Source organism: Acinonyx jubatus, chromosome D4 (genome assembly GCF_027475565.1).
Source record: "Acinonyx jubatus isolate Ajub_Pintada_27869175 chromosome D4, VMU_Ajub_asm_v1.0, whole genome shotgun sequence".
NCBI classification, from domain to species: domain Eukaryota; kingdom Metazoa; phylum Chordata; class Mammalia; order Carnivora; family Felidae; genus Acinonyx; species Acinonyx jubatus.
The window spans coordinates 24,398,356-24,411,451 of NC_069391.1; the positions used below are offsets into that span (position 1 = coordinate 24,398,356).

The window sequence follows — 13,096 nt, forward strand, 5'->3', positions numbered from 1 at the left end:
ACCTTGCCAGGGCTACGGAGAAGGCCGGCCACGCCTCCGCCTCCTCGTGACGTCACTCCCGCGCCGCTGTTGGTGTGTCCCGTCTGCTTCGCACGCTCTTTGCAGTCTTACGGGTTGTCCTTTCGACCCCTCTCCAGCCACTCCTCCCGGGGGTCCAGCGGCCCGGGGGCCCAATTCGCGTCCCGAAAGCTGGAGAGCCGCGGACCGAGAGGGGCGTGTGTGCAGCCCCGGGCGGGCTCCGAAAGGGCAGGCTACGCGTGGCTGAGGAGGCGAGGGCAGAGCACCGCTGTTTGCGGATCCTCGCAGCGCGGCGCAGGTGAGCATTCGAACGACTCACTCCGGGGCATGGGCGGGCACGGAACCTGGCGTGTCCTCAAGGGATGTCCTGATGAAGAGGACCCCGGAGCGTGCAAACTCTCCCTGCTGCAGGAAACCCGGGAGTGGAGTATGGCGGGATAACCTTTGCCTTTAAATTCTCTTTTTGGAGACTTGCCATCAGCGCCATCCGGGGTCTGCGGCAAGCGGCATGCTGGGGAAGACGTGTTGCTCCCCGGTCGGCACATTGACCAGCCTCCGGATTCCTTGCAGGAGGGGACAATATCGCTGAACAATTAATGCACCAAATAAAGCGAATCAATTAATGTACAACTGTTAGTGAATTGGGTTTGTGTTGCGCGCTGCTTCTGGCATCTTTTTTCGTGGAGGTGCCCCCTGTGCTTCTCGACCTAATGTGGTATATTATGTGGTCCTTTCTCTCTTTAAACTGTGACCTCTTTGTAGGCAGTGACAGAGTCCTCTCTTGTCTTCAGATCCTAGCACTTACCAAGAGCTTAGTAGGTGTTTGTGTAGGCCACACACCGGGTCATGGGATTAGTTAGATATTGTGCAAATAATTGAAACGGTATTGACAGCAACAGAGCTAACCAGTGAATAGTTTAATATGAAATATGAGCAAAAACGAGGGAAAGACCGTTTTCATCTTGGGGGACAGAGAGAACAGAAATGCCATGTCCTCAAGCAGGAGGAACTCACTTGAATAGGATAATAGCAGTACTTCGATTTACAGGTTGTATTTGATGTGCTTGTGAGACATCTTGGTGATAATATCAGAAGGTTGAAAATGTGGGTTCGTTGTTCACTTTGGGGACGGTCAGGGCTAGACATTTAGATCTAGTCAGCACATTAGTGAGCTGCCTGGTACTTGTAGTCATGGGCACGATAATTAGCCAAGAGGCGAAAGACTGGAGGAGTTGCCAGAAATTTCATAGAGGATACAGGATTGATCAGTGGTATGAAGAGATCTTTAGCACACTTAAGAACTGGGAAAGGTTTCATTGAGGAGCTGGATATTGCAGATGTAAAAGAAAGGGTACTAATAAGTTGAGGTCCCAGGGAAGTGTGGAGGCTGCTACTTCCCTAGCCTTGAAAAGGAGTAGGGGATGCTTCTGAGAAGATAAGGGAATAGGATGATAGGTGTGAAAAGTTAAAGAAGTTTTTTGAGCTTAGAAGGTTTGGGTTGGTGTGAGGTAAATTAATAGCTCTCCTTTGTCGGTGATTTTGGAAGCTCTGTGACTTGAGAACTCCAGTTGTTTGCTATGTTTGTCACGCAGGGTCCAATCAGGAAAGTAGAAACCACACAACATTTCAACTGAATTTAGCATGAAGAATTGGTTAAGTAGCTATTTGAGGAATAAGAAGCAAAAGAAAGCAGTCAGGTAACATAAAACGTGAACTGATGAAAGTAGCTGTAACACTTAGCTTAGGGCTTAGGTTCAAAACAAGGGAAGATGGAGTTATCATGACCTAATCTTGGAGGAGAGGCATCGTAAAACTGGACTCTGACTTCAGGTGTTGATGACTCTGAAATTCAGAACAGTCCTGTGTTCTGGATTTCAGTGTCTGGAGAGAGACTGCCGGGTTAGTGCTAGTGTCGTTTGGAGTGGGGCTGATGAGGTTGGTGCTGGGAGTGCCAGGGACTCGGACCAAGGGCCCCTCAAGGATGGAGGCCCATTGCTGGGACGACAGTGACCGATGTAGCAAGATAACAGGAAAAAGTCTTCAGCTCTTTCCGTCTCGATCCTCCATATTCTTATCCTGGGGTCTCTCGACCCCAGGGATATACAGGTTTTTGGTTAATAGAGGCCAAGTTCACAGGAGGCATAGGAAGACATTTGATGATCTGATAATAACGACAGTAACAGCATGATTATTAGATAAACTGGCATCAAAGACACACTGGAGACTCTACATTGGACCCCTTTGCCCATCTGTTCTCTTTTCTTCCTTCTCTATCACTCGCTTACTCCTCTGTAGCCAGGCATTCTCTCATCTCACATCTAGCCATCCTTTCAGATCTGTGTCAGTGGTCATCTGTATGATGTTTAAAGATAAAGATATGTAATTTTTAAATTTCTTGAAAAACCAAGCTTTCTATCTAGAATTAGATCTAAATTAAAAACCTACATGATGTAATATCAGTTCAAATAATTTTCAGAAGCTCTTGAATATAAATGTCACCAAAGCTTACAAAACCATTGTTGGCTTTGATTTTCTTCCTCACTCCCACCATGTGATGTATGGTCTTGCCTTCCTCTTAAGCCGCATTACATGTTGTACTTTCATATTACGCTTACCATTATGTGCTGTAGTAGTATGAAGATGAACTCGTCTTTATTCTTGCATTGTTATATGTATGAAATGCAACATGAGAGAATTCATCTTGGATTAAGGTGATAATAAAATTAAGGTGATAATAAGGCCGTTGTGGTCTGTATGTTGCCACCCCTAACATAAATTAGAGACTTCCAGTTATAAACTGTATAAACTTTAAAGGTATCTGAATATAAATATCCAGTATGTTATAATTCATTTGTTTTTTTCTCTTAGCTAATGTTATATATTTAAGCAGGTCTGATTTTGCCAGACCAAAGTAGGTTTCCTATTTATCATTCTTTTTTCACCTTTTCTATTGCACTGATAAAAACCAGGCCAGGAAAGCCAAATTATGTGAAGTACTTATATCAAGTCACCAAGCTCCTCAGTATTTATTGGTCATAGTGAGTGCCGTAATATCGTAGTGTCTTTTTTTTCCTCTCTGAGAACAGTATATACTTTTATTAAAAAATATCAGTATTTATGTTTTAAACGAACATGGAAAACTAGTTTACAAAGAAATTTACCTGGTAATATTAAAGCCATTTTATTCTAGATTTTCTTCAACTGATAGGATACGTATATGGATTTTTATATGATTTTATTTTATTATTTTTTAAATATTTATTTTGAGACAGAGAGAGAGTGTGCAACGGGGGGAGAGGCAGGGAGAGAGGGAGAGAATCCCAAGCAAGTTCCACGCTGTCATCGCAGAACCTGACATGGGGCTTAATCTATGAGCTTTGAGATCATGATTGGATGCTCAACAAACTGAGCCACCCAGGCACCCCTGATTTTATAAATCAGTCAGGTTATAAAGATATTCAAATATGCAAAAATAAAATGTTTTCTTATTTATTTTGATCTTTTCAACTTTCCTGAGGAATAACTGATGTTAAATCTTTTTGAAGAAAAATTTTAAAGTTGAGGATCTTGCCTCTCCCGAAGGGTAAAAACATAAAGTAGATTTCAGAACCTCCGTTTGTAGACCATTGGTAAACAAAATGAGTTGGTGAGGTTGCGACCACAACCCTCTGTGGGTTCGGATTAGGTCTTTTTCTTTTTTTCTTGGTTATTCTAACTACCATGTCCCTGCCCCTATATCATTTTGCTTAATTTGAGTGTCATTTGTCACTATTAAGCAGTTCCTTTCTCTCAGAGTAATAATTCTTCATCAAGAGATATTTGTACTTTCAGGAATTGCTTCATCATGAGAAATCTAAAATTACTTCGGACCCTGGAGTTCAGGGATATTCAGGCTCCAGGGAAACCTCAGTGCTTTTCTCTCCGAACTGAACAGAGGACAGTGCTCATTGGCTCAGACCATGGACTGATAGAAATAGACCCCGTCACAAGAGAAGTAAGTTACTTTTTCCAAACTTACTTCCCCCATAACCCTCATTTTAAATCTTACTGAATTTGTATCCTCCTAAATGAATATTCCCATTGCCTTATATTGATGTCATATTAGATATTACTTGAATAGTAACCTGCCTTTAACTCTACTTGTGTTTCAAATGTAAGTTGGCAAAACTCTGACGTTATGTTTTGTGTGGGTGCTCTACTTTTTACCCCTTCTATCATGTAAATACTGTTTATAACAGTGGATCACAACTGGGAATGCAAATGAAAATTGCAAATTTAAAAGCTCTTTGAGTTGATTCTGATATCTTCCCTTAACTATATTTTGCTACTTATGTATTTTAGGTAATTACATTTTTAGTTCTTTTTTCCTATACTATAGAAATTTTAGAAAACCATAGTTACTAGCTTTATATTTTATTGGGCATTTTTTGAGACCAGGCTTCTTGCTTTTGTTTAGTATTTGCTTGGCAAAAAGTCCCATAAACTAGCTTTTTTTTTTTTCGTTTTATTTTTAAGCAGTCTCTATCCCCAGCATGGGGCTTGAATCTGCAACCCCGAGATTTAAGAGTCACATGTTCCACTGACTGAGCCAGCCAGGTATCCCCGCGAACTATTTTTTTGGTTGTTAAGGATTGTAGGGTTGTAATATTTCTCAAATGAAGGTTTGGATTTTAATCTAGAAAAAAAATTTTTGAAAACTTTTATATTAGAAAAGAAGAATCAAAAAGTCATTTATTTTTGGAAATGTTATGAATTGGTCTTGAAAGTCTATTGGCCTAACTTGCTAATGTGTTTGTTTTGGTGAAAGGTGAAAAATGAAATTTCTTTAGTGGCGGAAGGCTTTCTTCCAGAGGACGGAAGTGGCTGCATTGTTGGCATTCAGGACTTGCTGGATCAGGAGTCTGTGTGTGTGGCCACAGCCTCCGGAGATGTCATACTCTGCAATCTCAGCACATGCCAGGTAAGTGGAAGGGTCCAGTGAGGAGGAAATCTCCAGCAGCCTCAAGCCACGTGTTTTGTGTAGAAGTTGAAAAAATCAGGAGCCATAATACTTAAGTATTTTGCAAATGAGAGTCTTTGCATTATGTATTTCTGGACAAAAAGTTGTTGGCCTGGCTGTAGCTGTACTGTAGCTATATGTTAGCTGTATTTCTAAAGCTCACTTTTGTCTACTGATGGCAGCTGGAATGTGTGGGGAGTGTGGCCAGTGGCATCTCCATCATGAGTTGGAGTCCTGACCAAGAACTGGTGCTTCTTGCTACAGGTAAGCTTGTCCCTGGTCTCTCGCTCTGACTTTTATAAAACGGGACGCATAATACCTTAAAGGCTTAAGTTTTGGGGTACTTATTCAGAAAATTTCTTTGAACAGTGATAGCATCGTTATAATCTAGAGGGAATTTGTTCTTTTTGACTTAAATTTCACCTCTTAGTATATTGTTTTAAAAAATTATTTCTTATAACTGTTTCAATTTTTGGAAATGAGAAACAGTCCTAAAACTTGGAAAAACTCTGAGGTCCACAGTAAAATTGTCAGCAATATTTAATCTATTCCAAGAGCAAGAATTGTTATTAAACAGATTCTAAAGACTGCTCTTCTAGCTCTTTCAGGACCTCTTCATAAGCTCTTGAAAACTGCTTTTTTTCCCCTTTGAGTCTGTTCATTCCAGATGAGCTTCTGTAAATTGGCACCCCTGATGAGGTATGTATTTGAAGAGATAACCTTGGTGAAGTGTGAAGTTAGTGGAGGAGGGCTGGTGGACTTTCATGTTAGTTTTCATAAACAGTTGAGAATAAGCACCAGGTAACTTACCTAGGCAGGCAGAGCTGTTTTGTTGTTTTTTTCCTTCAAATGAGAGTCAAAATATTTTGAGTGAATTGTGTCTTTCCTGTTCTCACTCTAAACTCCTCCACTCCAGCCCTGTAGCTTCCAGTGCTGTAGATACTTATGAAATAGCACATTTGTTATGTGAAAACAAAATCATTCTTGTTTGTGCCCACCCAAGGTCAACAGACCCTAATTATGATGACAAAAGACTTTGAGCCCATCATGGAACAGAAGATCCACCAGGATGATTTTGGTGAAAGTGAGTATAGCTTTCTTTTGAAACATTTTGTGACCTGAAGTTCCTCTCAGGTTTGATCATTTTCAGAAACCCAAAGAACTATGAAAGGTGAAGCTTCATGCATCAGTGTCTGGTAGCCCAGGTCCTTTAGCCCTTTCCAGACCATACAAGGCATTCCTCCGGTGTTTGCGGCTCTGAGAGTTCAGGTTGCCAGTAACCTGGGGAATAGAAATCTGCTTAATGTCACCTGCATAGTTGTTACCCAAACCTCAGGGCAGGCTTAGGCTGGGGCTTCAATGAAAGGAACTGTGCTAGCAAAAATAAAGCGAGCATTTCTGGGGTACAGTTTTGGGGCAAAAACAAGAGAGATGGGATAGAATGCCGATTTCTTTGTTCCTACTGATTGGACCCGAATCTCCATTTTCATGGGAACCATCAGATTGTTTTCTTCCTAAGATGTAGCTGATGTGTGGGAGTATTGAAAGGGGAGAAGAGGGGAGATGTTTATTGAGTATAGGAAGCTCTGGCCATCACAAGGCACCAGGTAGATGGCCCAGTTGAGGAAAGGGATGGGGGAGAAGGGATTTTAACTTTTACTGATTACTGACCTCATGCCTTCTTGTTCTCCCAACTCTGAGAAGTCATTTAGAAAGTTGCTACTCATTTATTTATTCAAAAATAATTTATTCAGAGACGATTTTTGGGTAGGTACTATGAACACAGCACTGTGTTTGGTGGTGTGGGTAATTCAGATTTTCCTTTAAGGAGTCCCTTAATAACATGTGTAGGTATTAGGGTAGTGTGAGGGGAAGGGAGAAATGGAGAGGGAGGACTTGAGAAAGCTGGCTTGAGCTGAGTCTTGGCTAAATTGGTGTGGGGTGGGTGACAGTTGAGGGTAGGGGTGTGGTGTAAGCAAGGAAATTCATCCATTGCCAGGCATGGATGCTTCATAGACCCGGCATGGCTTACTCAGGCAGCCGTGAGTACTGTTGTATTGCTGCTGGCAGGACATGAGTGTGAATTGAAATAAACAGGATAGATTTTGATTAAATTTGGACAGGTTTTGATAATGCTGGATTTATTGGTTGATTGGTAGAGAGGGAAGAGACTGGAGACAGGGTGATCAGATAGGGGTAGTAAAAGAAACGGGTAAGAGATAAGGAAGGTGAATGTGGGGCCGAAAGGTGGAATGAATTCAGGAAAAATTTGATTTTCAGGGACGACGGGGATACGTTTTTAGAATTATCTGAGAAATGTTTTTGGAATACGTATACATGATTCTCCTCCTGTCTTCGCCAATTAGAAATAGTAGTTAGAATGTGAAATAAATGGGTTTGGGTATGTAAGGTGAGGAAGAAAGAGTTTAATGGGGCTCCAGTCAGAAGCTCAGGTGATGGGAATAAAGATGCCAGTAACTGAGAGGGAAGGTAGGGAAATGCTGACTTGTAAGCGGTAGATGGTGAGTTCTGTTCTGGATTTATTTAAGGGCCATGTGGGATCACCATGTGGAGTAGGCAAATATAAGGGGTTGAAGCTCAGGAGAGGTCAGAGATGTGGATTGGGAGTCAGTGGCATGTAGGGAATCTTTACAGTCTTGGGAGGAGGTAAACTTAACTCAGGAGCAGGTGTGGTGCTAGAAGAGTCTAGGATCTAGGGTGGGACTCCTGGGCATCCTTTTTGAGGACAGCCACAGAGGGAGTAACCAGCACACCTTTGGATGACAAAGTGCACTGGGCCTGGCTAATCCCACTGACTTTTTCAGAAGAAACTTAATAATAGAGTGTAAGTCAGGGGAGAGGGGGTCCAAGTCAGGGTCGTAGGTCTTAGACATATATTTGCCTCATCACTCTGTGATTGTGGTGAATAGATATTTTCCCTGTAACCCAGGGGTTGACACACTTGTTCTGTGAAGGGCGGGATAGCAGTTATTTTCAGCTTTGCAGGCCACATCGCCTCTGTTGTAGTTACTCACCTCTGCTGTTTTAGCGTGAAAGCAGTTACAGATAATACATAAAAGAATGGGCATGGCTGTGCTTCAATAAAAATTTATTTGTAAATGTAGATACAGGCTGTAGTTTACTGATCCCTGCTCTTACCCCATCACTTATTGTCTGATCCCATTGGAAAAGTTCTCTTGCTTCATTCGTTGGTCCTTTACATCTCTGGAAACTTTCAGATAGAAGCACAGGGGTGTGCACCAGGGTAAGCATTGCTGTTCATAGACAGATGCAAGGTGTGCTATTGTAGTACTCCCATGTACCCATGCAGAGCACACAGGAAATGGTCATGCTGACCTGTAATATATAGAAATTACGAGGGGGAGGGGAAGGAAAAAAAAAAGAGGTTAGAGAGGGAGGGAGCCAAACCATAAGAGACTCTTAAAAACTGAGAACAAACAGGGTTGATGGGGGGTGGGAGGGACGGGAGGGTGGGTGATGGGTATTGAGGAGGGCACCTGTTGGGATGAGCACTGGGTGTTGTGTGGAAACCAATTTGACAATAAATTTCATATTTAAAAAAAAAATTACAAACAGCTCTGCTTCATCAGAATCAATGGCAGGAGGGAAGTATTGGGTCCTGGATCTGCCTGATACGTTCAGAGACATGTCAGTAGTACCTGTTGCAGGCGGATGCCTGATCCTGCCTACTGGAACAGAGGGTTGCATTATTTCAGCACCTGACCGCACACTTTACGCAAGAGAAATATTGTGATTTAGAGAGAACCTTAGGCTGGAAGGTGGACAGCCTGTGTTCTAATTTTGGCTTCTGCCAAATTTAGAGGGTCTCATTTTCTATCTATGTGAGGAGTGAATTCCTTAATCTACAGTCCCCACCACCACTGACAGGAAGGTTGGATACATTTAGTTGACCAAATAATTATAATCAGAATTTTATTCCTAGCTCTTGTGTTGAGTTTAATGTTCTTATCCATGGATGTATCTCATAAATTCTTCATGTTTCATTCTTACTTGTGAAGTGGGAATTGTTGACTGTCCTTGAGGGAATTTAGAATATATAAGATGACAGTGAAGTGCTTTCCAAAATAGACCATTTCAGATTCTTCAAAAATCACTGCTGTGTATGATATGGAACATTGGTTTTCATATATTGAGTGCTAGTCAGTTTATTGAGAGGTCTCAGAGGACCCAAGTAATTGCCAGTGACCTACTTACTGAAGAATAGCAGTGGAACTGTTTTTATTTCATTTCATGTAGCTTATTGGTTGTCTTGCATGTTCTCTATCAATTGCTCTCTAGGCAAGTTTATCACTGTGGGATGGGGCAGGAAGGAGACGCAGTTCCATGGATCAGAAGGTCGGCAAGCGGCCTTTCAGGTGCAAATGGTAAGATTGGTCTGATGGAAACAGAACCTTGACTGGAACAAATACAAGTTTTGCCAACTACCGGGAGCTCTTAGGTGTCCTGTTAGAGGCTGATAATGGATAGAGCTCTTCTGCTTTAGTAAAACTGAAACTTTAGAGCCCTCGGAATGAGTCATTCTAGAAAGACCCCTTTTCCTTTCTTATTGCCAAGTTGCTTTGTATTTTTTTTTCAGTGTAAGAATAATTATAACTAATACTCAGTTTAAAAAATATATCATCACAGATAGAAATGAAGTATTTTGTGTATCCCTCCCGGATACTCTCCCTTTCCTCCCCAGAAAGAGCTGCTATCCTGCATTCACTGTAGATCATTCTTATGTATGTTTGTATATTTTTCCTACATACATAAATTAGGTACTTTTTCTGATTTTTCCCTTTGGATGAAACTCTGTTTTCCTTTCCTCTGAATACATTTTTTTTCCTTTTTTCTGAATACATTTTGAAGGTAGAACTATCAGAGTTATTGATAATGGATTAAATGTGGAATGAGAAGAAAGAATGATCCCAAGATTTGGGCTGAGCAAAGAGAAAAGCATATTACTTGTATCCATGTAGACATTTCCATGAGCTCCGTGGGACAGGCGGATCAATAATGCACCGCTTGTCATTTACATTTTCCATCTTTACTGATCTTTACTGATCTTTACTGGCTACAATCCGTGTAACTCCTATCTCATCTCAGCCTTTCACTAGGGGAAGGGTTTGTGTTCTTTGCCAATTGAGAATATGTCTTGTTAGGCTGCCTTGTGTATTCCCCGCTGTGCGGAGTGTGGTGCTCGTGCCGTTCCGCTGCCCCCTGTCACTGGAGTGTGATAATGAATGCTCAGGTGATCTTTTGTCCCCCAGCCTGCAAATTTGGCCTCTGTCTTCAAGACTTCAAGACCTTCAGGACTGGGATATAAGTGGTGCTAGAGCCCTTTCTTGCTCCTGTACTGCGGAACATAGAACTCTTCCGTGTTTGCATCATTGCTGCTGGCTTTATTGCCTCTGATTTTTCTCTTCCTACCTTCCTCTCATCTTTTTAACTTGTCTCTGCACTGTTGTAAAGCTTATACAGTAATCAGATAACCAGAACTCTACCCCTTTACATTTAGATAAACAGAACATCTATTTCCTTACCGTAGTTACCCAGTAGATTCCTCAGCTCATTATGTTTAGTATCAGATCTGCAGCTCTTTTCCTCTGTTGCTGTGCTTGGAGGCCACTTTTTTTATGTGTGAAGATGGATTTTGTTTTGGTTTCTTGGTTTCTTGATGATTTCTGGGTCTGAGAAGCCTTCTAGAAGAGTACCTGACGATTCTATGAAGATGGTTTTCTAGATAGCTTAAATGTCATGTAAAAGATTTAACTTTAATAATCTGGGGTTTGTTTGATTTGGGGCCATTTAAGTCCCCCAGTAACATTTGTGTTTCTTCCTCTCTTTAGTACGAGTTGGCTTTGCCCTGGGATGACCATAGACCACAAGTGACCTGGCGTGGTGACGGCCAGTTTTTTGCTGTGAGTGTTGTTTGCCCAGAGACAGGTATGGAAATAAATTGCAGTTAAATAAAATATTTTTTATTTTATTATTAAGTTCAAGAAGGTTTTCTTCTTAGGCTTTTTAAAATTATACATACAAGGTGCTGCTTTAGATTTTAAGTGAATTTAGAGCTAAGAACTAAAAGAATTCTTTGAGGTCATCAGCTCCAGCCTCCTACTTGTGGGTACAAATTCTTAACAAGATTAATTAGCTTTGTAAAACCATGGCAGTTTTTATTAATAAGATGTTGGAACAGTTCTGACTTGACAACATTTTAAATGTGTCTGTTTCTTTATTTTAACTCTATCTGCCACCCAGGAGCCCGGAAAGTGAGGGTATGGAACCGAGAGTTTGCTTTACAGTCCACCAGTGAGCCTGTTGCAGGACTGGGACCAGCTCTGGCTTGGAAGTGAGTGCAAAAAGAAACCTTGTAACTTCTTCCTCAGTGAATATTTTGGAACTGGGGTAGGGGTGGTGATACCTGTTGGGTACAGGTATTTATATAACACAAAAGTATATTAACTTTTACTCATTTGACTGTAGGCCCATGTGTCTCTCTTTGTAGTGTTTCTGAAGTCTGAATTCAATTTGAATAGTAGATTCACAGCTTCTTCACAGATGTCATTCCAAGATATACACATTTTACAGCTTATAGGGAGCTTCTGTATGAAATCCTTGTGTATAACAGAAAATGGTGCTTAGAAGGGAAGTCACAGTCTGCAAGGCTCTCAGGGGCAGTGGAGCTTTGGTGAAAATTAGGAAAAGGGCTTTTTTCTCGGCACAAGCCACAAGCTCTTAGGCTAGAGGGTTCTGTTTGCTGAGGAACATGCAGGCTGGATCTGGGCCCAGTAAACTTCTTGCTTAGTGCCCGCAACTGCCCTGGTCAAAGACAGAAGTGTCTCCTCTGTCTCAGTAGCATCTGTTATATGCCAAACCCCTAGGTCTCTGAGTTTCAGATATCTTTTTCCCACCTGTATTTGAGTGACAATTGGATGACAGAGCAAAGAGAGAAAGGTATTGAAGTTAAAGCTATAGAGACAAATACAAACAGGATGAGGTGATTGGGATGTTTTAAGTAGGCTGAGAAGTCTTAAATACCTGTCTGAGCATGGCATAGTTGCTGAAGTCATAGATAGAAGGAGAAATACATTATGTTTTTATGGGACGTAATATTTAGAATAGAATAGTTTAAATAATGTATTGGTTTTTTAAAAAGTCACACTGGTGCAGTCTAAATCCGTAGTCTTGGGGGACAGATGGAGCCTTTGAGCAAATCACGAAGAGGCACTCTATCCCCTGGGCAGGTGGAGTACGTCACTAATGTGAACTGCTTGCCAAGAGTCATGTGGGCTTTAAACCTTCCTTGGGTAGAGGTTTTTTGTTGGAAAAATCGTTTCTCTGACTTTCGTCTTGTTCTTAGCAGTTGGCTGCACTTTTGGACATTCTAACACTCAATGTTTGCGTTAAGGCCCTCAGGTAGTTTGATTGCATCCACACAAGAGAAACCCAGTCAGCAGGATATTGTGTTTTTTGAGAAAAACGGCCTTCTTCATGGACATTTTACACTTCCTTTCCTCAAAGATGAGGTTAAGGTAAGTGCCTGAGTTGTTTCACCATCAAATTTAGGGGACTTTCCTCAGCTGTAGAGGTTTCTGTCTGATGTGGGCGTATAAAACAGAAGCTCCAGAGTAGATAGTAGTAAAAATAGTGGCTTCTTATAACTGAATTTTTTGTTTTGAAGGATGTTTTGCAAAGAAATGTCAGTCTTTCTTACTCTAGTTAAAACATAGATAGAAATAGAAATCCTAATTAGTATTGTTTATTTGGACAAAAATAATGCTTCCAATGATAGATACTTTTCATTGATAACATTTAAACCTTAAGCCACTTGTGTACCATTAGGATTTTTACTGAAGCAGAAACACTGAATGGTGATCTTTAATTATGTAAACATAAAAATGATTTAAAATTATGTTACATTTATGGGGCACCTGGGTGGCTCAGTTAAGCGTCTGACTTCAGCTCAGGTCATGATCTTGTGATTCGTGAGTTGGAGCACCTCCCTCCCCCCCAATCAGGCTCTGTGCTGACAGCTCAGAACCTGGAGTCTGCTTC

The 13,096-nt window shown here is 41.3% G+C and overlaps 1 protein-coding gene across 2 annotated transcripts in view; it reads left to right on the forward strand.

The window, feature by feature from the left end:
• The first annotated feature begins 37 nt into the window (after positions 1-37).
• The window catches only part of ELP1 (elongator acetyltransferase complex subunit 1), a 57,255-nt gene continuing 44,196 nt past the window's right edge, over positions 38-13,096 (forward strand). Inside the window, exons 1-9 of one of the 2 annotated variants that reach the window (XM_015074173.3) lie at positions 38-316; positions 3,850-4,012; positions 4,826-4,978; positions 5,200-5,281; positions 6,021-6,101; positions 9,338-9,423; positions 10,888-10,984; positions 11,300-11,390; positions 12,450-12,573. In XM_015074173.3, coding sequence (XP_014929659.3) covers positions 3,863-4,012; positions 4,826-4,978; positions 5,200-5,281; positions 6,021-6,101; positions 9,338-9,423; positions 10,888-10,984; positions 11,300-11,390; positions 12,450-12,573 — 864 coding nt within the window. In that variant the 5' untranslated portion in view covers positions 38-316; positions 3,850-3,862. The remainder of the gene's footprint in view (positions 317-3,849; positions 4,013-4,825; positions 4,979-5,199; positions 5,282-6,020; positions 6,102-9,337; positions 9,424-10,887; positions 10,985-11,299; positions 11,391-12,449; positions 12,574-13,096) is intronic. The other variant, XM_015074172.3, reaches the window with a different exon arrangement.